The 26,393-nt window shown below is 45.1% G+C and overlaps 1 protein-coding gene and 1 long non-coding RNA gene across 3 annotated transcripts in view; one reads left to right on the top strand and one right to left on the bottom strand.

Moving 5' to 3' along the window:
- Positions 1-803: 803 nt before the first annotated feature.
- Positions 804-15,536, top strand: LOC130150508 (uncharacterized). The gene is made up of 6 exons (XR_008822242.1): positions 804-5,550; positions 6,512-6,721; positions 7,011-7,217; positions 10,919-11,120; positions 14,285-14,564; positions 14,657-15,536. It is a non-coding gene; the product is annotated as an uncharacterized LOC130150508 (long non-coding RNA).
- CHST11 (carbohydrate sulfotransferase 11) overlaps positions 9,171-26,393 on the bottom strand; it is a 168,769-nt gene continuing 151,546 nt past the window's right edge. For both annotated transcript variants that reach the window (XM_056341545.1, XM_056341546.1), the window contains exon 3: positions 9,171-11,097. In XM_056341545.1, the coding sequence (XP_056197520.1) occupies positions 10,249-11,097 (849 nt within the window). In that variant the 3' untranslated portion in view covers positions 9,171-10,248. The remainder of the gene's footprint in view (positions 11,098-26,393) is intronic.

Raw genomic sequence — 26,393 nt, forward strand, 5'->3', positions numbered from 1 at the left:
CCCCGCGCACGGTGCCTTGGCCAGATGCTTCGGTTCCCCTTCACCTTGTTGACTTCATACAGGATGGGAACTGCCAGACCCCTCTGCAGTCCATGTTCTCTGTATTTTCACGTTTTACTAGAGACACAGGAAGATGCAGAAATGCCCGTCAGTTCAAAGGAAGTCCAGTTCTGCTGTATGTTACAAAAATTGCATTTAAAACATTTATTAAGACTTGTAAATATTTTAAAGTCCTTCTGACTTGAGAATATTGCATTACATAAATGTTTAATAGATACAGAAGATGCACTTAGAGCACTGAGTAATGTATACATACCTCTGGAATATGTACAGTTTTCAGACTGGACCTAAGAGAAACAAACATGAACATTTTCAGCACTCATTACAAGAAGCAGAGAAATGTCCTATTACCATAGGAAGCCTCTCACAAAATATATTCATGTGTCAAAACTAGTAACTGTTCACCTTTCTGATTGTTGATTCTCAGCCAACTCTTAACAATGCTGCACTCAGTTTTCTGGCATATTATGGAACTGAGGTGTTCAGCATAAGTGCGTTTTTAGTTACCTAATTTATTTCGGGGCTGCAGCACGCCTGCAGATACCCTGCTACGTTGACCTGCTATCTTGACTGCGTCATGGTTGTGTGTGTGTCCCTCACATATGTTCATGGTCAAGCCTCCTGCTAAATAAGGACCAAGTCTTGTAATCCATTTAGTCCTGCTTATACCCATTTGGAAAGCTTCTGCTACACTCAAGAGGAGATTATTTTTTTTCCTCATCTCTCCTGCTTTTAGGTGGGCATGGCTTACAGCTCCGGGGACTAGGCGAGATCCACGCACCCTCTGTATGCTCTGAGCGTGGTTCCTCCTGTTCACAGGCAACCTCTGGCAGCCCCTAGGTAATCTGGAGTCCTTTTTCCAGCATGAGTCCTCAGGAGCAGAAGCAGGAGGGCTACAGTGTCAAGTGCAGCTGTGCAAGGTCAGTGACTAGCCTGGTTTGGCTGTGGACCTGGGAGGGGGTCTGTGTGCTTGCATCTCAGGGCCGCGGGGGGTGCCAATGGCCGTAGAGCAGAGCCAGCTTTGTTACAGCACTGACACCAATCAAATTCCGCTTGTGAAATGGGAGGTATGGCCTGGGATCCTTAGTCAACCACCCACAACAGATTTAATTGTTTTCATATATCATTTCCAAGTTCAAGCCAACAAAAATACAAGGAGCCACGTTTGCTCTGCATGGCAGGCTGATGGTCACTTGATAGAAATGAACCACTGTGAGCGGCAGGGGGGTCGGACACCCAGGCTTGGGATGCTTCTCTGCTGTCTGGCGGCCTCTGAAAAGGAGGGGAAGCATCAGGCAATGCAGCACGTGGCTGCATTCAGTTCACGTATATCATGATGTATATCCAGATCACATCAGCAAGATCTCTTAATGCAGAAGGAAACCATTAGCTATCATCACCATCATCTTCTCAGCTAATTATCCCGAGGCTTTTTATTCGATCAAAGGAAAAATGTGAGCTGGTTATTTCACTTGGAAGCAGGAGCACACCTGGTTGAATGCATCTGCTGCTAAAGGGAAAGCTAACATCTCTGTCTCCAGCTGGAAATCTCTGCACACCTCAAAAGCTCACTTTGCTTGGTAATTTGATCGTACAGGAGCAGTTACCAGTAACACCCATCACAGGGACCGTGACAGTACCCCTGAGCAAGTGTGTAACTCCTTGCTTAGGAACAAGGACGGAGCCTATGAACTCTTCTCTGGCTGCATTTCCCAGCATGGAAATATTCATTAACGTTATATGTGAATAATTTATATTTTTATTCAGCTTCCAACAGCCCTGGCAAGGATTTGCCAGGTAACCTGAAACATATTAAAAGAAGCAAAGCAAGATTACTCAGCTCACTCTGTTCTCAAACGCTTTCCTCTAATTTAATTCTTAGTATCTCACAAGGAAACTCCCCAGACTGAGACTTTCCATCTTAAATTTCCTCCCATCCTGCATTCCTTTTCCATAGTTATACAGACTTAATTTCTCACCTGAATTGCACTTAGCTGTGGCTCCTTCTAATCCTTGCACCATTGACTTCAATGGTATTTTCCATTAAAAAATAATTGTCGATTTAATTTTTGAAATTTTCCTGAGTGAAAATGGGAGGCTTTAAAGGCATCTGCTGTAGGAATGATACATACTGCACATAAAATCGTATTGCACACACAGCAGTAACATTTTTATGATAAAATAGCAAAGAACATTGTAAAATTAATACAGAATGACTGAGTTATTATGTCTTTCCATATAATTGAAGGCAAATTTCTTAATAAATCACATACAGCTATAATTCCAGGAGGGAAAATATTTGTTTTTTCTTGAACGGGTGTCTCAGCATGTACCTGGACACCTCTGCAAACAGCACTTGCCTCTCCATAGCATGGCTACTTGCTCTTATTTGACCTTTTTTCCTACATTCATCTCCTTCAAGTTCAAAAAATGGTAAAAACATATATGCAGGGATTGCATTAATAGAGCAAACAATCACTTTAAAAGAAAAAAACCCAACACCCTTACTTCAGACATAACACTAAGCCTTTTTTAGCTAGAATACTTGACTGCTAAGGTAAGCCCAATGAAATTGAGCCTAAGAAAGGCTGAGGCAATGCCCAAACCTTGTCTTTGCAGAAGCTCTTACAGGAAAATGAGGTCTGTTGTGGGTTGCAGGTTTTGACTTCATGCAGGGCTGCAAATAGCTGCTGACAGCATGGAGACCATCTTGCTAGCTAAACCACCATGAATTGCCACAATATAATTCTAGTTTTTAGAATAAGCTGAAGCCTAATGGCTTAACTGTTATTATCCAGCTGTATGTTACCTTGACAGCTTTATATATTAGTAAAAAAACAGAAAAGAGGGCATAAACTTTGGATTGATTTTTCTCTTACTGAGGAAAACAGCCTTGCTGGTTGTTTGTTTTTTAATTAAAAACTCTGACTGAAATGGGATTTTCAAACCCACATAATTTTGCTTGAAATGCTATGTCTCATTTTCCAACATAATCTGTTCATTTGTTGCATAGTGATAGAACGCATACTACTAAACACCTGAAGAAATGGTATCTCAGGTCTGTGTTTCCTCAAAAAATAGGGACAGAGGAATTAATTTCAGTGTCAAAAATCAGTAATATTCATAAAATATTGGCAAAATATATTTTTAACAATGTATAAGTGAATGAAAATATTATCCCCTCCTGCCTCCCCGCCCCGCCCCCGGGAGTAAGTCATTACTCTCAGTCCTAAATGCCCCTGACTTTGCCAGCAGAAGCCATTTATTGACAGTGAGGTGAATGTCTTAGTCCAGAGGCTTGAGCACTCCAGTAAAGTGAGACTTCAAGTAACGGGGGAAAAGGCCTGCTGTTCATCATGCAAATAGTGAAAATAAAGTTGATTTTTCTCTTTTAACATAGATTTTTTTAAAAAATCGATTCGCATGAAATCTGGGGAGGTGGCTTTTGGCTATGTTGTCCTTTAGCACATTGAAGAGTAAACTGGACTCTTAATTTTTCAGAATTTTCATTCTTTGGCAAAACTGTAAGTGCAACTGGAAAAGCAAGATATTTTTGTGTGGCACCAGGAGTCTTGTATGTGATGATGTGTAACACAGCTAGTGAGAAAAGCATAGCCCTGCGGGTTGGGAAGCATATGCTCTAGTTTACACTCTGCTGCTGGCTGCATTTGTTTATTTTTTTCCCCTTTTCCTTTACAGTTTCCTAGATTTTAATTTTTTTTTTTAATTACGATAAAATTAAATTAAATGTATTTTCATCCAAGCGAAGGTTGGGAAGTGTTGGTGCAACTCCTGCCTGCACAGAGAGCACGTGACAACCACGGGAACAGGCTTTCTTCAGGCTTTGCATACCTCCGCTGGACTTACTTGCACAATCTTGTCACATGCTTGGCTGAGAGGACACCTCAGCTGTGCAGGATCTTGCCACTTTGTCACATCCTCAGGTGCTCCACACCCATCTCCCCAGTGCCCGGGGGTGCCATGGGCAGCCCTGCTGCCACCAGCTCTCCTGTCCTACAGCAGCAGCCAGTGGTAGGTACTGGGGGGCAGCCATGAGGCAGCAGCTGTATGCTGGGTACCAATGGGGAGGCGTTTTGTAAATTTGTAAGTATTTAATGGAAAAATTGAGGCTTGCCCAAAAGACAGATCCTCGTGCTTCCTTCCACTGAAGCAAATTTTGTCAGTCCCTCTGGCAGTACCAGGGATCAGGCTCTTCGCTATCTCGCAAGCAACAAAGGCAATCACCCGAAAGCTGTGCACACAAGAGCTGTGCCCAGAGGCCATTCCTCACCCCCTTACCTACCAAAACTGGAAGTTTCTGTGTGCATGTAATTGCAATTTTCTAAGTCCCTCTGCAGCCGAGCTCTGCAGCTGCTGGTCCCTGCTTGCCTGGGCTTGGTCCCCTGGCGTGCCCTGCCCCACCTGCCCCCCCTTCCCCAGCCAGGGGAGCTCTCCTGGCTCCTGTTTGTGTGTGACACCGTGCTTCATCTCCATGAGTGCAGGTGTTACTGGAGCTGATGGACGCAGGGCAGTGTCTTGCTTAGACCCATGTTCTGCCAGAACAGGACTGCATCACTTTGAAGCGTAAGTAATCCAGGCCCTGCCAAGGGAGGCAAAGCCATCAGCACAGTGGCTGGAGCTGGGCTAACCGCTCACGTAGATCAGGTCTTTCTCAAGACCTTCTTAATTATCTCCCTCTCTGATTGAGATTGTAGAGGAAACAAATCACCAATGTTTTGAAATGTGAAGGTTGTTGTCTTAATACCGCACAGCCAGGTGATGATTTCAGGATGCTGTGCTGCAGTTCTGCCTGTTAATTAGGGAGTGCAGAGTAGTGGGGTGTTTGAGGTGGGAATGGGCTTGGGCTCTAAAGATAGCCAGTGCCCCACCATGTGCTATGACACCTACTCAGCGTATTTCCTATTTTCTGTTTGTTCCTGCTCTCACTGTGAATAATGTTTGCCTTGTGAGGAGTGGGGCTGGCATATTAAAGAGTCTGTTTGCCACTGGCAGGGCTGCACCCAGAATATAGCATCCAGTTTTGGGGCGTTCTCCAATTCAGGAGGGATGTTAAGATGCTGGAGAGGTTACAGTGATGGGATACCAAGATGTTCAGTGACATAAAGCTATTACCTACAAGGAGATGTTAAGGGATCTGGTTTATTTAGTCTGGTGATGGTGTAGCAGTCTACAGTTACTTGAAGGGGACTTAGAAAGTAAGTGAATCCAAACACTTCTTTCCAGTGGCAGATGATGCACACAAGTTAAAGACTGGGAGTCTCGAGGTGGCCACTAGGAAAAACCATCTCTGCTGGGTGGGCAGCATGGCACTGGAACAGGTCGCACAGAGGCGCAGAGAGGCTCTGAGCCCTCCATCCCCACAGGTACTGAAGCCTTGGCAAGTCAAAACCATGGCAGACCCAGCCTTGGTGACCTCCAGCAGCAGGGTGGCCCAGCTGACCTCCAGCGTCCCCTCCAACAGTTACAAAGGTGAGCAGCTATTGCTCGAGTGTATGTTTTTCCCAAGTGTAATTTATGATGCCGACTTCCTTACCCTATTTGTCTTCAAAGCCCAACTGGAAGTTGCTACTTTGGGGTTTTAGACATGGCCTCAGTGAAAACCATGGATGAGAACACACACGTTTGGGGACTGCTGGAAAAGTTTAACTCAAAACCATTGTTAGTGAATTCACATGAAGGGGGGCAAGCGCATGGCGTAAAGCTCACCAGATAGCTGGAGTTTATGTCAGTGGACTGACTAAACACTTGAGGTGGGACAGTTTCTGGGCATGCGACAGGTCGTAAATTGGCAGCCCTCACCCTTGCTGGCTGGGAACTTGAGGAGGGAGTGAGAGGCATGTTGTTAGATGACTTCAGCTTTCCTGCTCCCCAGCTGTAGATAATTTTGAGTCTTCTGCTTGTCCTGCCACAAATCACCCTTCTGAGAAAGCAAAGCTATGCAGACAAAAATCCCACCCTGAAAAATCCACCCTTAAAGTATGAGCCAGAAATAAAGCACACAGAGAGGAACTTTCTTTCTTCAATTTAATTGAAGTTACTTAGAAAAATAATCAGGCTTGAATGGCTTTTTTAAGGAAAGATTCATGAGCAGTTCACACTTGTATTGGCAATGTATAATTTAGCTTTTTTCTTTATTAACAGTATATTTAGGTATGAGGAGATACTCTTCTACAACAAGCCTTCTACTGCATACAAATAGGTTAAAAAAAAAAAATCCAACCCCACATCGATGTTAAATTATTCGTACACATTGTATTGTGCATGCATGTAAGAAAATAACACTCTCTGTAACAAGAGTAATAGTAAGGACAGTCCCTTTTTGTACCTGAAAAGTGCAGCAGACTACAGCGAAACCCTAAAACATCTGGGGTCAATTTACTCCTAAAAGTACTTCTGCTTGTGAATTATTTATTTCCCTTGTCTTACACAGCGCGTGGTTCAGGCAGTTTGCACGTTTCTGTGACAACAGACATGGTTTATGAAGAGGCTGAAGCATGGACCAAGTCAGGTTTGGGGGAACCTCCCACTGCCCAGGAGTCACCACCATGTTCCAATGGGGCCAAATCCAGCCTGGGCTCCAGGTTAAGGTGCTTGGGGCCATCTGCAGGGAATGAACCCCCAGCTGTGGGTATCGCGCCAGGTAAGGAGCCACAGGTGCTGCTGGGCTCAGCGCTGGCCCTGCCAAATGATGAGGAGGCACCAGATTCCCAGAGATGGGGATCACTGCTCTTCAAACTCAGCGGCTTTGAGGGTGCTGGGGACAGAGGCGGGGAGCAGGGCCTTCCCCCTGGGTCCTCTCTGTGCTCACCACTGCTGGACTGTAACTAATGCACATCCTTCTGAAACAGCAGCTGCCTAGGCAACCCTCACAGCCCTACGGGCACATCTGCATTTTGCCGAGGCTGCCGTTTTGCCTGTGTGTCTCCCAGGTCCAGATGCGGCCACAGGAGAAAGAACCCGGGAGGGAGGCAGAGCTCGGGAGCAGGCCCTCTTCTCCTCCGGCTGGGAAACCCAGTGAAGAGGTGGGGGTAAACCCAACCTGGTTCCCGGGCTGCCCCACACGGCAGGTGGTGCCCACCAGCTCACTGAGAGGAGGAACGACTCTGAACGACTCTGTGTGGCTGCAGTGGAAAGAGGTATTTTTTGGCTCATTCAAAACAACACACACAGTATACAAAAAAAAAAAAAAGGCTGTTTCTTAACATTTGTGGTCCTCCTCTGACATGGTGAGGGCTTCGTGCTCACCACATATAACATGATCATATCCAGCACGTCAGCTCTTCATTTCAAACACAGATCTACAGTCCATTCACAGCACCCCGAACCAGATTTAACACACTAAATGAACAGTTTGTAGTAGTTTGGGATCAAGGTTTCTAAAAAGCAAGTGACTTTTAAGTACCCACTTAAGTCCACATAAAAGCCATCTCAAGTGCTGAGCATCCCTCCATAGGGCATCCTTCTGTGGGGAGGCAGAATCTGGGTAATCAAACCCAAAGCTGCTGCTAAAAATCCCATCTCGAGCAGTGCTCACCCCTCAGATTTCCTGAACATGCTACTCACCTAAAGCTTTTCTATCACAGCTGTCAAACAGGGCTTTTTGTGTCTCCAAAGCAGTGAAACCGAAGAGAGTATTTCAGAACAGATAAACCCATGGTGATGCCAGAGAAAAGTACAAAAAGAAAGGGGGGAGTACACTCCATTTTTAAAATATTTACTTTTGGAATCAACTTTTTTCTTAAATGAAAAAATTCACATCACATTCTGTTGGAGGGATTAACAGCTAACTGAAGAGAACATTGGAGCAAAATATGAGCACCGCTGGATAAAAGCCCACACAAGCACACGCATAGCTTTCAGGAAATATTGGTGGGGGGAGAGGGGGAACCTACCCCCAGACAGATATATTTTTATTTTTATTTTTTTGTAACAAACATATAATCATTGATCTACGAACAAAAGAAAGCCAGGGCACACTGGGATAGGCACTTGCAACAGCTCCGTAAACTCTAAATGAGATAAAACTGCTTTGAAGTAAAACAGCAGCCAGCGCTCAGCAGCTGCTCAGGAATTCAGAGCTTCCAGGGCCAGCTCTTCACTAGCCATGGGGTCAGCACTCCGGGTTTGGAACAAGTTATATAGTAACTGAGGCCATTCCAGAATGGATGATTTATTTGTAGGGATGATAAAAAAAAAAAAGACCCGAATCCTGGCTAAGACCAAATCCAATTGTGAAAGGACTTCAGCTGCTGTTTGTTATGCTAATTTGTTCTTCGCTGAGATTTATTTGGTGACTTTTTTTTTAATAAGGTAAGATGGAACCTATTTGTCTTCTTTAACCACACGTGTGTCCTGGAGACTAATGTAATTCAGTGGATATTATCAGGTACTGTACAATACAACATTTCCAGGATCTGGCTCTGCTACTGTGAAAAGAGCTCTGCCTTCAGCTGAGTTTATTTAAATCGTCCCCAGTTTTTGGAAGGGTTTGTTCTGATCATAAGATTGACACGCAGGCAAGTTAAAACTCCGTCTCGACCATCAATCAAGTTTAGAACAGATTTTAGGTTCCCACAGATAGCCTGATTTAAGCCTCTGCCTCCTTTTGCCTATCAGCTGGCTGCCGGCACTGCCGCCCCCGGATGGGAGAGCTTGGGGTGGCTACAGACCCCTCCCCAGGCAGGGTGTCTGCTGCCTGCTCGGCCTTACACCTCACCTGCATCACATTAAAGCAAACATTTGGAGAAACCTGTCCTTCTGTTCACTAGCTTGCTAATAGACCCACGTGGAAATCTCTTTTTTCATTATCTATTTGCCATGAATAGGTTAGTACTTGCTTGCCCGAAACTATCGCTCGGTATGCTATGCCTGGTACAATCTGCCATCCCAAAGAGCTGTTAGACACAAAACAACCACTGCTGAGACATTCACCTTAAGTAAAAAGGTCATATAGTCTCTCACTAAAGCTGACTTAGATGAAATACTAACCCACTGGAAATTAGAAACATCCTTGCCAATGGCATTTAGGCATCAACTAAAAAATAGAAGACTCCCTCCTCCCCCTAGGAAAAAGCCATGAAACCAGCATGTAGGAAGATGAGATCTTTTTTATTGCCTTGCATGCTTAGAGATCAACATGAAGATGACTTTCTGACTTTTCAAATGATATGCCCACATCCTTTACAGCAACATACTGTGAACAGCGTCTCTTGAGCCAATTTTGGTTGTCCATCCCAAGATCGGCTAGGGAGGCATGGCTTGCAGAGGACAGAGCTCCCCCCAGCCCCATCCTGGATATGAATTAAGTCAATGCCAATTGCTTTGGGCATTTAAAAATCTCTACAGTCACTTTCAAAATGCTGATTTTTTTCTGATGGATAATCCACAGATTTGGACTCATTTGGGTTGGCGGGCTTCAAATTAAGAGATGATGGGACTGGTCATATTCTTGATAAACTCATCAAGTCCGGACTTACCAAAATTTCATGGTGTCTCTTCCCTTCCCAAGGAATACATTCACATTTCTTTCAGTCATGGGTTTTAGATATCCTGAATCTATCAACATCTGTTTTACTTTTCCTTTTCAGGGCTAGAAAGATACAATTTTTTTTTTTTTTAAGTACACTTGAGTGCAATATCACTTTCTGAAGAACTTACTTTCACTGCTCTTCTCAAAGCATGTGGTATCAATAACCATTCCCATATTTACCTGCATTAACAGCTAATGGAAGAATATTATTACCAAGAGACAAGCTCAAGTGAGGAAAGCTCAAAGCCAGACTCCTTTTGTCCAAATGATACCTTATCTCTGCTGCTGAAGTGACACCTACCAAGAGACCATGTTTTAAATAAGTATAAATAACATTAATTAGAATCGGAGGAATGCAAGATCAATGAAATTCACCAGAACACAATTAACATTTTTTTTTAAACAGTGTAGCAGTATTATTCATTTCTACAGCTAGATCGTCACAATCCTGTTACCCTGCAAAGAGAGCTGTCCTTTCTTACAGTTGATTTAAATAATTTTGACTGTGCTGCTCGCAGCATCATTCAAAAAAAGAAAATATTAATTTACAAAATAACCCATTCTCCATATTTATTATGACAAATAAAAATCTTAAATAAAGCAGGCTTTCTCTCCCCTCTCTCCCCCCGACCCGTCCCTCATTCCAATTTCAGGTAGCTTGGCACTGAATAATTGAACATTAAAAAATCAAGTTTGTAGACTTCATACAGCTGCGTTTGGTGCTCAGAGCTGATGTTCTGGAAGAACTCTGTAGTCATTTCGTCAGTAGTTCTCGTAGACTTTGCATAGGTGGGGAACTTCAGGTAGTTGCCTACTCCTGCCAGCTGGAGAATGTAATTTGAATCCTCTTCGAGCGTTTCGTATTTTCCTATGAGGTCGTAGTGGATGTGGCAAGGGTGGCAGAGGGAGTACACAGTCTGCCAATGCTCATTGAAGGGCTCTTCTCTTTGGGTGTGCGGGTCAATGAGATACGCCACAAACTCTTCGAATTTCACATCATCGCCTTTACGCAGAGCTTCCTGGGTTGCGTTTTTCCTCTGGCGCCTCACAATTTTGGTGCCGTATCGCTTGTGGAAGGAAGTGTTGTACTTCTGGGTGAACTTGTTCCTGTAGGCTGACACCAGTCTCTCGAAAGGCTCGCGAACAAAGAGGAACTTCATGTAGTTTTTCAAGCGGTGGTTGATCTCTGGGATGCTGTACTGGTTGAGGGTCTTCAGGTTTGAAGACACGTGGGCTTCATTGGCTGGGATTTCCATCGGATCACTGTACTTGCCTCTTCCCGTCAAAACCATCATGACTCTCTTCCAGTTTGTGCAGGCCACTTTGGGGACATAACAATAGATCATTTCATGATCTTCATCCACGACCAGGTGTTTGAGATCGTTGGGCGTCAGCACGCGGCGCTTCCTGCTAGATACACTGTTTGCTCGGCACGTGTCTGTCACTTGGTCTCGTCTAATCTGATGAAGAATTGCTGTGTTGGACAACTGCCAAGAAAGCACAGGCACCGGTAAGTCAAGCAGCTGGAAATTCTTACTCCCTTTTTGCTTATTATATAAATGCACAGAAGATTATTGCCTGTATAGAATGGTTCATAATTTGGCTGAGTAAAATTGTTCCTAGGCTATAAGATAAACCTTTTTTTGTCTCCAAACTTCTTGATACATGCTGCTTAAATGGAAAAGTTTCCAGGGCTTTGCAAAGGAGCACAAGCATTCACACAGCCTGGTGGCAAGTGTGTAAGTGTATTCACAGCACCCTCACCCTGAGATGTGGTCACTGCTTTTCTTAGTCCTGGAAAACAAATCTCCCCTCCGCTCCACAGTCCATCCTGCAGCTACAGCAGTGCTGGGCCCTGCCTGACCTTTTGATGCTGAGATGGGGTAGGAAGACACCAGAGTAGGAAAATCTGTCAAAATAAAAATAGCACGGGCTCTTGCTGCTGATATCTTTCATGCTGCAGAAGTTAATTATGGTGGCTTGTTTCTTGGCTATGACCTTGCCAGGAAGAATGAAGCCCATGGAGATTCCTGCTACTCCCCAAGCGGAACATTCACTCAGGTGTGATTTGAGGAGCAGGAAGAATATTAACTATGAATTTGCCTCTCTGCTAAAGCCATACTGACAGAGAAGGAAAGAGTGCGTGGCCTTCTAACACACACAGCACTACGTTCACCCACAGCCCTTTACTGTTTTGCTAATAGTACCCTAACCTTCTACTATCACTGCTACTGGACGCTTTGCAGAGGTGGTAATCTGTCTTAGGGGGGACCCCCGCAGCAGCTACGCAGACAGGGCCACCCTCTCTCCACCAGCCACCTCCTGCTCAGACTGTGTCCAGCGACAACAGCGAGAGCTTCTGCTAAGGCAGGTAATGATCTGCTGTGTGAAACAGGGAATATTAGCCCAAGCAAAGGACTGTGCCAAAGCAGGGCTTCTGTGTTTGGCTATTCAGAGCCACCTGAGCTGTCTGCATGCCGCGGTGTTTTGGTGTGCAGCCCTACCCTCACTGCTACAAATGTCTTTTTACATATTCTGAATAAATTGCATCAAAGCAACAGGGGGAAGGTTTTGGTGATGTCATTTACATTTACTTAACACCACTTGTGGATTTCAAAGAGCCTTATGCTCAACAATTAGTTTAGCCTCAAAGGCAAGTATTTAGGCAAGTATTGACCTTCCTATTTGACAGGGAAGCAGGTCTGAGATTCCTTCCCGTACACCGAGTCTTTCCAAAGTATTTATCTGATACCTTCTAGTTAGGTTAGAGCGAATCACAGGATGCTGTAATGAAGCATTTGAGGCAATGTAGACTGTTCACATCTGCTGTGGGGGTGTCTGTGGTTATAGCAGTCTTCCCATTGCCAGTATAACACCCTCGGCATGTGTCTGCACCAGCTTGGAGGTTCATACCAAGCCTCGGTTCCTGCAGCCATGGCTCAGATCTCTGCTTCCAATACCAGTAGTTAGCCATGACTCAAAGAACAGGATCCAGATGCACTTTAGGGGCAACACCCAAACCAAACCCAAAGAAGGGACCAAGACAGTTGTAGGATTTCTGAGCTTTGGAGAGAAAGGGAACAGAAATTGCATTGTTACAGACAAGCCGTAAGAGCCCAGGTTTCGCCCGCCCAAGGGGCAGCAAAAGGTTTTGCAACACATGAGCAGCACAGAGCCTCCCTCCCTCTCAGCTGTGGTGGGTTGCAGAGGAAATGTTCTTGTGGGACAGGCAACACCAAGAGGCTGGTGTACCTGAGACTTGGGTGGGAGGATTTTTTCTTCAGGACAGCATTGATGTGCCAAGCCTGGGACTTCTGTGTTTTGTGCAGAACCACCCAACACTTCCCTGAATTCCTTGATACTTTCCTCATCCCATCTCTTTAGCCCCTTTGTTCAATAAAATGTTGGCTAATGGTTAGAACATGAAGTGGCCCAGTGCATCTCCTTTAGGCAGTGTGTCTCATCTTTTGTGTGTGTGTGGCATCCCCCTGAATGCCTCCCAATGTATATTTATAATACAAAAACTTCAAGGGCAGTTTTGTGTTCTAGTTGAAGAGGTGGGAAGCCAGATGTGAAATGTGCTTCATGTTTCCCAGGAAAACTGAATGGCAGGGAGTTTCCAAAATAAGATGTTAGAAAGCAGTTTTCAAGGACCACACAGATTTTGGAAGCAAATTACTTTTTCTCTTAAAAAGAATAGAAAATCCTTATTTCAATTTATGCTCTCCTCAGAGAGAAACAGAACTAATGGTCAGCTCAATACTGGTTAGTTACCAGTGAATAATTTTCAAATAGCTAAACAAAACCCTATGTAAACACACAGACATACAAATTCTCCTCTGCAGGTAGATAAAACGCTGAAATCGCTCCTCCTGCAATATCATATAGCACAGTACTGCTGTTTGCCTCTCGTTTTAGGGTAAAAAAATTAAGAAATGCCTGAATATACTCCTACATTACAATATGTTAATGTACTGCATTTGCTTTTCTGGTGCTGTTCTTGGGATAAAAACAGAATTAAGTGGATGAGATTCTCTGGCCTGTATTAGCTAGAGGGTGAGATTTGATAATCTAATGGTTGCTTCAGACCCTAATCTGCAGATGAATCGTAGAGCTGTGCTTTGCTCCTGATTTCATTCCTCTGCATCAATAGGCTAAGCACTTCTTCCCCATACATTAACATTAATAAGATTTTTCAGGCTTTCAGAGTAAGGGGAAAAATGCAGCCTTAGTATTTGCAATTGCAAATGAGATTGTACTACCTTAAATTCACTTAAAAGATGATACTTGTGCATTTTGAAGTGGTACTTGTCTCCCACTCTTTTTAACATGGAATAAATATAAAGAAGCAGCATACAAGTTTGGTCAGCTACATTTACTAAGCATACACCAACACCCCAGGGTCAGGTCTGCACGTGCTCTGGCCTGTTTGGTGGCATACAGAACACACATTAAATATTGATGTAACAGGAAAAGGGTATCGCCCTGTTCTCATAAGTTATAGTACCATTTGGTATAGCTGATGGATGGACCATGTAGGAAATACAGTTTTGAAAGCTCTACTTCCTTTCCTTTTTTTTTCCCTCTATTGACTTCAGCTTATTGAAAAAGAAGGCCAATTTAGTGAGTGTCCTAAAACGATGCCAGCTGTATCAAACCCCATTTTTTCTGCAGCTGACACACCTGACGCACCCTGGAAGAAGAGCTGACCTACCTGCTTCTCCCAGAGAACCAAAAAGTCCGTTTGGCTCTCCATGAGGTTTAACGGTAACAGCCCTCTCGCTGAAGGAGTGGGAGATATGAAAGCCACACTTGCACTGCACTAGTGACAGGTCGGGTATGGCACCTGAGAGCTTTTAATGGAGCTGCTGCAGAACCACCAGACTCTTCCCTGCAAGCTGCAAACCACAGAGGACACGCTCCATGGTCTCCAGAGCCTACAGCACTGTGCGAGGTAATCATTACAGTGGTTTCCAATTTGATATTTTGAAATTATACATTAACACTGAGTTATCTGATGCTAATATGGTTTCTCCTCATTTTAAGTTACAGGCAAGGCTTTTAAACTGCAGAGTAATTTCACTCCTGAAGCTGGTGAGGGAAACTGGGAAAAGAGTAAGATTACATGAGACTGGAACCACATTGTTTAAACTAGACGTCCGCTTGGCCAGTGAAAATGTTCTCGCAACTAATGAGGAAAATACACCCTACAGATTTAAGCACCCAGAGAGATAAGACGCAAGGGACGGACATCTTCAAACCCATGGATGGTGAAGGGCAAGTCAAACAATTTGGGCCATGGCCTGCCTTCCCCCAAAGCTGTTATAGATGTGGCTGCAGCGAGTTGTGAGACTGCAGCTGCTGCCCGGGCACATTCCTAGAGGCCCCCGCTGATCCCTCAGCCCAAGAGCCACAACAAGTAGTGGCCTAAATCCCCCCAGCTGGGGAGAGGGAACTTCTAAGCATGTGTGCAGGTTACCCTGACAGCAGTGTGGGGATGGTGATGGAGCCAGTGCTCGGGCCTGTCCTCTGACAGCTTGGACTTCAGCTGGGCATTAAAGGTTTTGGGAAGACACCTGATAAAAGCATTTGTTCTTCCCTGAAAGGACTGTCAACAACACAGATGCACTCGATCGCAGTGTGGTTTTCCTGCAGAAGGCATAAAGGGGGACAGAGAAGAAGGGCATGTCAAGATCAAAGTTTTTCTTCCTCTTCTGATGCAGCAACCGAGTCAAACAGGGAGGCAACATGAGCAGTGGGAGACTCCCAAGCTCAGTGGCATTTAAAAGAAGAAGAAAAAAACCAGCAGTGTGGGGACACTGATCCCAGAGGCTTCTCATCTCCACCAGTCCCAAAGGAACAACAAGGGAGGAAAGCTAAGTCCAGCACACTCTCTCTGCTCATGTGGACATCTTCTGTACAGCCGTGCGTGTGTGTGTAGGGGTGTGGGGTGGGGGTTGGGGGGCGCTTTAAGTGTAGTGCATTAGAAAATATACTGACCGACTGGAAATACATATGTGGACCGACAATCACCAACCCATGACACGCAAACATGCAAAGGTTATTCAAGGTAAATCACAGTAATGAGATGGGAGGTATTCCATTCTAGTTACTTAGGCACAGCAGGATAAAATAATCTTTGAGGGCCTTTCCAAGCTTGATGGCCAAGCAGTAACTTCAGATTTAGATCCAGGACATTTTCAATTATTTTTTTTCCCCTGAATATAGTAGCATACTGCAGGCTAGGAGCAGAGGTCAATCCAATTCACAGGTACCTGCACTGGAAGCCCTTTTTAAATAGAAGGATGAAATACCTACGTGTCACACACGTGTCACTAAATTTTGTCTCACTATAAAAAAATAGTGTGCAAAGAAGTATCCCCCACAATTATAAGGCAGGGTTTTATTTATTTCTATTGCACTGCCTGCAGCTGCTGCTTGCTCTGCACATTACTGGAACCAGGTTCACAACTAGCTTATGCTGGGAGTGCTAGCATAACATTTGGGCACAGCACACTGAAGGGCAAGATCACCCAAATTACTTTAGAGTGGAATAAGGAGGATAAATATTGTGAGTGGGGTTTGCACTTCCATGCCCTGCTAAATTGCTTTTTCTCTTCAATTTTGCATTCATGAAGATTTCGTATCTGCCTTTAATTCCTCAGTTACAGTTGTGTCTGGAGGTTTGTTGTCTGTTCTATGCCAGAACTATGCAAGTTGTTACGGTGTTATGCTTATCTGTAGTCCAAGCAACTATCAATCAAAATCAGGAGCATCTCTGCTGAACACCCAGCTGGGTCTATCCAGCAGCTCTGTTAAGCTTAGCATGAACCAGAGCTCATCTAGACCAAATTCTTTTTAATGGTATTTGTTTCGGAGGTGTGCGCAGCCAGCTCAAACCCATTGAAAACAAGGTCTTAAAGTGAAAAGCATCAGACAGACTAACTATAGGTGGCACTAACGGTCCTAGTTATGTGACACAGAGAGACACTAGCATTTCAGCTGACTAAAATCTCAGGTGTTACTAGCTCTCCTTCCCCCAGCCCATCAACCACATCATCTGAGTTCTAGGAGGTGTTTGTTATTCGATACATAAAAAAATTCTCAATATTATTTATATTTTCCCAGATACTTAAGGGTTGGGTTTTCTTCAGCGTGAGGTTACATGCAAGCACATTTACAATCCTGTTTTCACACAAAAAATAACGAATAAGCTTCCTGCAACCATGATGCACAGCCTGGAAGTTACAAATGTATTTTAGACTATTTTAATACTTTGCTTTACAATTTGCACCCACAACTAGCCTACTTAGTGTATATATATTCTATACACCAAATTCTATATTGTTTTCTTAAAAGCGTTCAGCATTAGGCAGTAAAGGGGAACTAGCAATTTTTCGTACTTGACAGTCCAAGCATAAGCATTTCTCAAATCATCACAAATAATTATTACTCTTTGCAGATTTCTACAGACGACAGTCAGACAATTACAGCTATGTGAATCAAAACACTGAACCTAAAAGAACAACTGTATTTTAGATAAAGTGATTTTGTCAAACAGACCTGGGCTGCAATAATTTTTTTAGACATAGCTTTGCAACAGTTTGTACTTTCATTTATTTCACATTTCATAGCTTAATATTATTGAGTTAACTTTTTCACAAATTTTCCAGCACTCAGATGAGACCCCCACCAAAGCCTCAATTCATATTTGTCCAAAGTCCAGTAAAGCAGACTAGAAAGCACATTGTATGTACTGGAGATGGAAATGCTTAACATCTTCCCTGACAATATGTGGACAGACAAACTGAAATATAAATTTGCTATGAAAATGTCTCTACAGAGTGGCTGGGTAACAGACGACGATAAAACTAACGTTAACTTAGGAGCATTTTTACTAAGCGAGAAAATTTGAGAGACAAATTCTATCCTCTGAAGGAAACTGTTGAAGTATTACAAAGCTGCTTTTCTTTTCTCCATTTCGTGCATTGAACTTACTGCCCCACAGAGAAGGTAAGGCTGAATATGCATTTTTTTCAGTTCTCTGTATTGCAACCCAAGATAATGATTCCCACTGTACAGAATGCACTGGGGCTATGAAAAGAAGGACCAAAGCTGCTGAGAGTCAGAGTCATACACAATACCTGCTAGCACTGTATTGTCAAAAATGCTACATTGCTTCACACATTTCCTCCTTCTTCTTCCTATGCACATCCCCAACTTCATCTGTGTGCACGCATGTAGAAGGGAAGGGTGAAATAATTCAGCAGTTACATTACATTGGGTCCAGAGGCTATGATTATTTGAATGACAACACACCCCAAACCTGCATCAACTTTGGCATTCACTCTTCTTTGTCTGGGTACATGATTTGGGTGCTAGAAAAGAAACAACACTAAACCAGTCAAAATCCGGCAGCAGACAAACATGCAGCCACAGACGCTGGTGCCTTCCTGGGAAAACTTCACAACTAGGTCATAAAGTATTGGCCTTTTTGTCTTGAAGAGAAAGTGAAGTACCACAGTGAGCCTAAATGATGCAAACACCTCCTTGAAAAACCAGAGACTGACACCGAGTGACACCATCTGTATGTTAAAACCAGCTTTTTAATCAGCCTAAGGCTCCATCACACAATAAGGTATGGATTCAGGAAGAAAAGACTGAGCCTCCTTCTCCTGTATAATCCCAAACATCTCTGGAAGCCTGTCCATTCCCATTCTTCCTGCTAGAAACTATTTGGTGTCAGGACTCATACAATACATAGAGTTTGGGGCTAGTAAGATGAATGTATGCATCCTGTAATATGTCTCCTCTGAACAAGGAGATGGAAAAGTTGGAAGTCCCCAGGCAGACCAGGCAGAAAGAGCTGTGGCCTGGCCACACAGGGGTTGAAGGATGTGCTGACACGTGTGTTGCTGTTCTGAAGCTTTGGGGGAATATTAGAAACACAGGGTAGGCAAAATCAAAGTGATCGAGTTCAAGTGTAATACACATGAGAGGTAAGAAATCATCAGGAAGGCTGGAGGAGCCTCGAGCTGGGAATAATTGAAGCAAAAATATCTTCACATCGGTGGGCTTATTGGGATTTAATTTATGGAGGACAAGTTTGGAGCCTCATGTTGCATGTACAAAGAGCGCTTTGCATCGTCTTCCCAGTGGCTGACACCAGCTGTCAGAAGGGAGGGGGAGAAGGGGAATTTGGCAGACGGCCAATCTTTCCCCACCCCCCCCTGCCCCAGCAAAAAGAAGCAGATGAAACCCGGGCCAGGATCTCAGCTGCCGCAGTGGGGTGATGGTGATGGAGCTGTGCTGCCTGCCCGCGGTGGAGGCTTTGCTGCCAGCAGCCTGACCACACTGCGCCACTGCTGAAGCATCTCGCCGTTGCTTTGACAGAAAAGGATGGAGTGTGATGAATTTGTCCGCTCCTGGTTCATTCTTTAAGTAAGTGCAGCCATAAATCACTGTTTGCATTAAAAAGCTGAAAGGTCTGGCTATCCTATGAATTTAATTTTCAAATGAAAACCTTCTGGCCTTTCCCCTCCAACACACACACACATGTGCACACATATGACAGCTGGAGCTGAGCTCATGCTCCCTGGACCTGTGCATGTAACCTGCAACACACAGGGACACAACCACAGTCTCTCTCTTTCTGGTTCCCAGGCACAGATGTTTCACCTCTACACTACAGTCACTGGCCACTCAGAGCTTCCACAAGTAGCCCTTGGGAGCCCCTACCTACCATCAATTCGATGGACTTAATGATGCTAACAGTGATTGACAGACATACAGCAGCAAGGACTGAGTTTGCTCTCATGGGGGTGGGGGACAGGGAGTGGGGACCTGACGGCAGGACACAACAGCATGCCACATCCGAGAGTACGAGTACGAGAGGCTGCGCTCCATCTCCTTGGCTGAGGCAACTGCACCTGGGTGCCTGGGAAAGCCCCTTCCCGAGGATACTGCTGGCTGCAGCTGCCTGGGAAAGGGCTGGGCTTGCTGAACTGCCCCCAGGTCACCAGGGACTGTAGACAGGGTCAAAGGGACTTCCACTGTTTATCTCATGACTCCGATTGCAATCAAGGCACAGATTAATCACAGACTGGGACAACACAAACCTGGGGACAAACACATGCGTTGGGAAGCTGGAAGCCAAGGGAGTGACCCGTAAATGCTGTACTCTGCTATTACATCTCTACTGTGTAAGCTGCAGATGTGGTTTTCAAGGATAGGCTTGAGAACTGGTTAGGAAAAAGCATGCCATGGACATCTGCAAATGGTGCACCAGGAGGAGCACTGAGCTGGGGATGCATGGAGTCAGCCAGGGTAGAGCTGGGAGTAGCCCTTAAAAAACAGAATAAGAAACATTTTAACGAGGCTGGCATCTAGGAGACAATGGAAAAACTGACATTTATTTCTCTGTTGCAATAAGTTGTGGTAGTAGGGTGAGATAAACTGGGTGGAGGGGGGGAAACAGGACTAAGTAGATACGTAAATACAAAAATAAGTATGACATTCTACAGAGGAAGGGAATCTGTCTGGACTCACTGTGGGTAGGACAAATAGAAATAAAGCTGAACAAGAAACTCAGTTTAGATGTAGGAAAAGTCCCAACAGAAAGGGGAAGATATGCCTGTGCTGTAACAAGAGTGAGGAATCTCCGGCACTGGGAACCTCCACCCGCCCGAGGAGGTGTCAGAGGGACCCGAATGATGCCACCATGCGGGCAGATGTCTCCTTGAGGATCCTTCAAGCTTCGTGCACCTGGTATGGTGGCTTCTGGAAGCTAAGCTCACCGTTGCAAACCTAGGTATTTCACATGCTTCAGGAGCAAAGCTTTCAGCAAATGCTGCAGAGCCACCTCACAGGCAGAGAGAGCATATAGTGCTTTGAATGAAACCTCCCTCAGGAAAAGGTAACAATACCCAACTGTGGGGTGGGCAGAGACCAGACAGGAGCTCTGACACCACCACCATGGGCAGCACTGTGCGAGACCCTGCACAAGACACGGTGGAGGAGATGCAGGAGGCCTGAACGCCTGGAGCTGCCTGGGACACACGTGCCTTGCTCACCCCAGCAGCTCTGACCTGGCAGCCGATGTTAATGGATTTCTCGGTAACACAAATCCTCCCCCTGCACCTCTGGGCTGCAGCTTAGGTGTCACACAGTCAAGTAGAAATACTTATTTTCTTCTCAGCAGGATATCTGCTATATTAACTGAATACAATTTACTCAGTCCCATGCTAAATCAGGGCAATACGTTTCCAATTTTTAACACAGCGTGCAACCCACCAATACTGCTCCAAAGCTTTTGAAACCCGAACAGGAAAACCAGAAGATAGCAGCTGCATAGCTAGTTTCCTTACGTGTAATTCACAGGCTTTAGCAACCTACTCAAGGAGAGGGGAACCCTGTAATTACGTGTTTAGCCATGTTGAGTCCCTGTCCCCCATAACCGGGGCAGGCCCTTTGTGGGGGACGCTGCCGGATGTCCCCTTCTGACACCTCTGAGCAGTTGAGGTTAATGCTGCTCCTGCGAGCCAGGCATACAGGCTCAGGCCCCCACCAAGAAATGCCGTGCTGGATTTTTTCAGCACAAGATGTTGAAGTAGGAGCGATCTCGCCTGACAGTGTACAACCCTGCTGAAAGCTCTCCCCATGAGGCTCGGTTGCTGCCTAACTGGACAGTGCAAAGACCCGGAGGAGACAGGGAAGAGAGCTGATCTAACTCCCCATCAGTCCGGTGACAGAAACAAGAACAGATTTCTTCTCCTGTCTCAGTATGACTCTTTTTTTTTTTCCTTGTAATGAATTGAATTAATTCATCTGGACAGAGACTGGCAAAATACCTAAATCCTTCACATAGTGGATTTTCTTTTCCTCTACTAAACTATTACAAACTAACATTGAATTTCTTTTACTTCCCCTTGGTGAGGTTCTGTTTTGTTCAGACTAAACCTTGCTGTTCCAAGGTAACTTTTCCCAGCACATTTGTCCATGCCGCTCACTAATGTTCACAGAAGGCAACTAACCAGGGTTGCTCATTCTCCACAGCCTTAATTACAGTTAGCCGGAAACTTTTCACCTTTCCACTGCTGTACAAAAAGAACTAGATGACCCCCTGCCTGAAAAGACAAAAGGCCTTTTCTATTAAAATACTAGCATCCATTTATAATCTTAATTAAAACAGGCTCCCTAGGAAACCTTCCTGCTGTGGAATGAAGTAGTACAGAAATAAGATTCTGGGTTAACATGGAAAGCCTGGTTCATCAATAGCTTCCTACCTTGACATAAATACCAGTGACTCCAGCCCTGAGGGGATGCTCAGCCCCAAACTTGCTAGCAGCAGTCATGTAGTCCAACCCTAATGCTGTCAGGGTTGGGTCCACAGACGGACAAAAGCATAAGACTGCCATGACACAGGAGAGGGATTTGTTTGCTTTTTCAATTATTTTCTGATTTTGCTAAAACCCCCAGATGCTTCAGTCTTTGTGCACCAAAAGAAACTCACTGCCAGTAGCCAACCCCAAATGACTCCATCGCAGGCTTCTCTGGGAAAGCAAAGAGCATCTCCATAAGGCTGCCCTCTCTGCTGGCCACCAATGCCTCTTCCCAAATGCCAGCATGCTCCATCCACTGTGCCAGCTCTACACAGATGACAGCATCCAACACTGTGGATCTGACCACCAGGCCCTTGCTGGATACTTCCCATCTCCCTGGGTCCCTCTAAACTGCAGCCAGGGAGACCTCAGCAACAGCATTAGAAGAAAACAGGTCCAGGTAATCTTTAAATCCTGAGAAACCTAAAAGTATCTTGGTTGTATTTTTAAGCATCTGACTTGCTACATGAAGCCTTCTTACATCAGAGCATGAGGGCAATGTTAAAAGTAACTTTCATCAGTGATTTAAGACAATTGGAAGGTACAATTATTAGCACGATGCCTTGTTAATTTTCCTTATCTCTACAGCTGTGTTTACTCTGATTTCTAAGGGTTCTCTGTCTCATCTAATAACAGATCCATTTAGGGACTGCATACTAAATGTTAATTTACAACAGAAGAACAAATTCTTAGTATTTCTTTAAATGGCTATTTTTTTTTAAACTGTTCCATCAACTACACCCTGAAAGAAATTTCACATCATCTTTTTCTCCTTTTTTTAATACTCATTCTTTTTTAAACTTCTCAAAGAAAACGAGCAGAAAAGGGCCCTCAGAGCTCTTGCTTTCAGGATCCTTCTCCAGCTGCAGCCAAGCGCTGTCTCCTTACTCTCTGCTCCTTTCACGGATGCTGAACGTGTGCCAGCCTCTCATCAGTTCCCTCTCTATCTGGTGAAAGGGCTGGCTCCCTCTTCAGTGTTCTCATATCCTTGTCGTTGGCCTTGTCCCACCTGCAGCTTGAGCATGCCAGCAAAGGTCAGAAGAAAAAGGAGCTCCAGGACCAAGTTTTCAGCTAGTTCTCGCTCTGCATGCAAAACCCCCCAAAGCAGGTCCTTGCTGCAAGCACCCTGAGCTGACAGCAGTACTAAGTAGGTGCTCACAGCATTTGTGAGTTTGGTGGGCACTGAAAGATTGGGAAGATATCCCCTCTCCCCGAGCAGCAGGGCAAGGCGAGCAGTGGAGAGGTGCCAACCCACAGCCCTCTGGCCTCAAGGGATGCGGTCTGACAGCCAGGAGTGTGCCGAGGCATTCAGCTGTGTGGGCGAGGGAGCCAAGAGTGTGCCCTGGATGGAAATGTGCCCTGTCCCGTGGAGCGGGGAACAGGACAGCTCTGTGCCGTACCCAGGGCCGTACCTGTTCCCCCTCTGCGGGGCTCCTCTCGCGGCAGGGCGCTGCGCTTCGCCTTAAGCTGCTTGCATGGGCAGCTTCCCCTCGGTGCAGGTGGCACGCAGAGCCTGGTGGCTCACAGCCACTGTGCCTGCCACTTGTTGGTATTACAGCCTTGAAAACGTATTACAGCCTTGAAAACATACTGACAGGAGAACCGACTGCCTGGCTACTGATACCTCCAGCCACCACTGGCTTCTGCTTACCCACCCTTAACAGCCTGTTACCGTTCTCAGGACTTTTTATTTCTATAAGCTGCTTATTTCCTCTTTGATTACAAATAATGCTAGGGAATACATACATCTCCCTATATACATACACACGCATGTGCATATATACATCCCTGCCTGCATCCCAGTGGTAAGCACGCAGATGGCACGCTGGCTTACGTGGGTCACAGACCATGGCGCATGGGTGCTTCCAGGCAGTACTGAAGCACTGAAAGACATTCTCATGTGAAAGCAGGTGGAACTGAAAAAATTCAGTAGCATAGTGGAGGGAAAGCATGCACTGCTGCTGATCTTGCTTAGGAGGGTGGTCTGAGAAGCATCCATGGTGCCCACAGCTAGTCAATACCTGGAACTGCTGTCACCTCTCTGATGATTTCAATGAAGATAGAAGAGGCACCCGAGGTCTCCTGAGAAACACTGGGAGCTGATGCTGTTCTGCCTTGCTGAACGGAGGTTGTCCTTGCCCTAAGCTGCCAAGTGACACAGATTTAGGAGCAGGGAAAAGTGACAAGTTCACATAGCACAGGAACAGCTGATATTCCTGACAGAAGAAGTAAACCTAAATTACAGTTTCTAGCTAAGAGAGCTGTCATTTTAGATTCTCTGTGCAGTAACGTCCACCCACTGGATCCATGAATGAAGAGCTAATGGCTCCTCTTCAACCTGCAGTGTTGCCTCCTGCAGGACCCATCTCTGCAAGGCAGGGAGAGCTGCCAGGCGCTGCTGTGCCCTTCACCCCATGGGGGGGCTTCCATGGCACAAATGCTTCCCACAAACATGCTGATAATTAACAGTGGATTTTGCTCTTTGAACGTATCCTGCCTTTTATGAGATGCATCAGCACAGCTGACCTAGAGATTAAGAACGGCATCCAACAGCTCTCAACCCTTTTAGTTTTGCATTTCAAATAAAAAACTGATTTAATGGAAGTCTGCTTATCCTGTTGTTTCTAAATCCATTCTGGAGGTTAATACTAGCTGGAGCAGGTCACCATGTTAAAGTCCTTTTGCATTTGATCAGAGTCTGCAACCCTATATCCATTCCTGTAATCCATCCCCATGTGTATCCTCCACCTATGGTGCATGCCAGCTAGCAGAAACAAGAAAGTCTCACAAAGCCTCTTTCCAACTTCTCCTACTGTTTATAGAGACCTTCTTTTCCTGCTCCATGACTTAACTTTATCTCTGGCTTTGTTTAAAATTAAGCTTTGCTCACAAGGGAAAGCTGTACATGAGAGTCACTGCTTCCAGGAACAAACTAAATCCATTCAACTACTTCTGTCCTCCTGGGTGCTCTCTTCTTCCAGCTCACCATCATCTCTATGCACATGCAATGCAAGCCCCCAACTGGAGTCCCTCTCCCCAGAGCTCTTCAGAAGTGGTCAAGGCCCCCTAACTCACCTTATTAACACCACTGTGCTCTCTCAGCCCCCGGTTAATGCAATACAGCATCCAAGGTAATCCCAGTTATTTTAAGGTTAGCCTTAACTCTTCATTCTGCCTGAACTTCTTTTTCATTTTTGCCCCTCACTGCTGTTTCCTCCCTCTTCTCCGCTGGTCTTTGTTTAACCCCTTCAGCATCCCTTTTGCAAGCTGCACTCCATACCGCTACAGCTCAAGCTGAACTTTCAAACCCATGGAGGGCTGGGAGCAGAGGGGGGAGATGCAAACATTTTCAAAGGAAGACATGAATGTTAAACAAGATGAGTAAGAGGCTGCTCCAAAACACACATAGTACTCAGGAGATTGAGATAAAGCAGCTACCATACACTACTAGTTTAAACCTGATGCAGAACATCTGCTCCTGTTCCGCTTTTAATGATTCATGGTCTCTTGTCTGCAGCTCCAGAGAGAGAAGAACCACCTGAGCAGAGATAAACCGCAGGTTCACTTATACCATTTCCAGGAGGAGAAATCATTTGCCAAGATTAGCTGAGAAAAACTGAACTGCTGAGCAGCCAGCTAGGCTATGCATAGCCTACACATCAGCCTAATAATACTTTTCGTTCCCTCTTCACTCACCCCAACATTGCAGACAGGAATGGGCCCCTCTTGTCCTCCCCTCCCCACTTAGTTTTTGTGAATCGGCTGAGATCAGTACATCTTAGGAGCTCAGCTGTAGCCTAAAATTACAGCTTGTTGGGAATACTATCAGATCTCTCAGCTCCCTACAGCGAGGTAGTGGAGCAGTCCTGAGTACACTAATATATGAGTGTATTTTAGCTATGACCTGCCTCGTTACGGACTGAAGACAACAGATGTACACATTCAACGGGAATAAATACCAGTTCCAAATAAACCTTGGACAAACTGCAGAGGGATCTGCAGGTGCTGGCAGGATGGGTAATTCCTCCTGAAGCTGCATCTGGAGCTGCTATTGCAGACTGAGGTCTGGGATAAAAATAACACTCTGTACTTATCTGGTCTTTTTCCATCTGTAAACTTCAAAGCATGATGCATCATCCCCGCTTTCCAGATGTGAGAAGCAAGCCACAAAGAACCGGTCCAGTGTTGCTGCATTTTTTCTACCATCTTCACAAGCTGAACCTCATCCTCTCCCAGCGTGTCCTCCCTGCCCAAGCACAACTCTGCCGGGCTCAAGCCAAGGCAACCCAATGCTACCAGCACTTTCCATTTTCTATGATTCTGCTCCTATTTTGACATGGGGGGTGGGGTTATTTTTCAGCCTTGACTCCTGGTACTTCTCTGGGAGAATTTCAGAACAAAAT

This window comes from Falco biarmicus, chromosome 5 (genome assembly GCF_023638135.1).
Source record: "Falco biarmicus isolate bFalBia1 chromosome 5, bFalBia1.pri, whole genome shotgun sequence".
Taxonomy (NCBI): domain Eukaryota; kingdom Metazoa; phylum Chordata; class Aves; order Falconiformes; family Falconidae; genus Falco; species Falco biarmicus.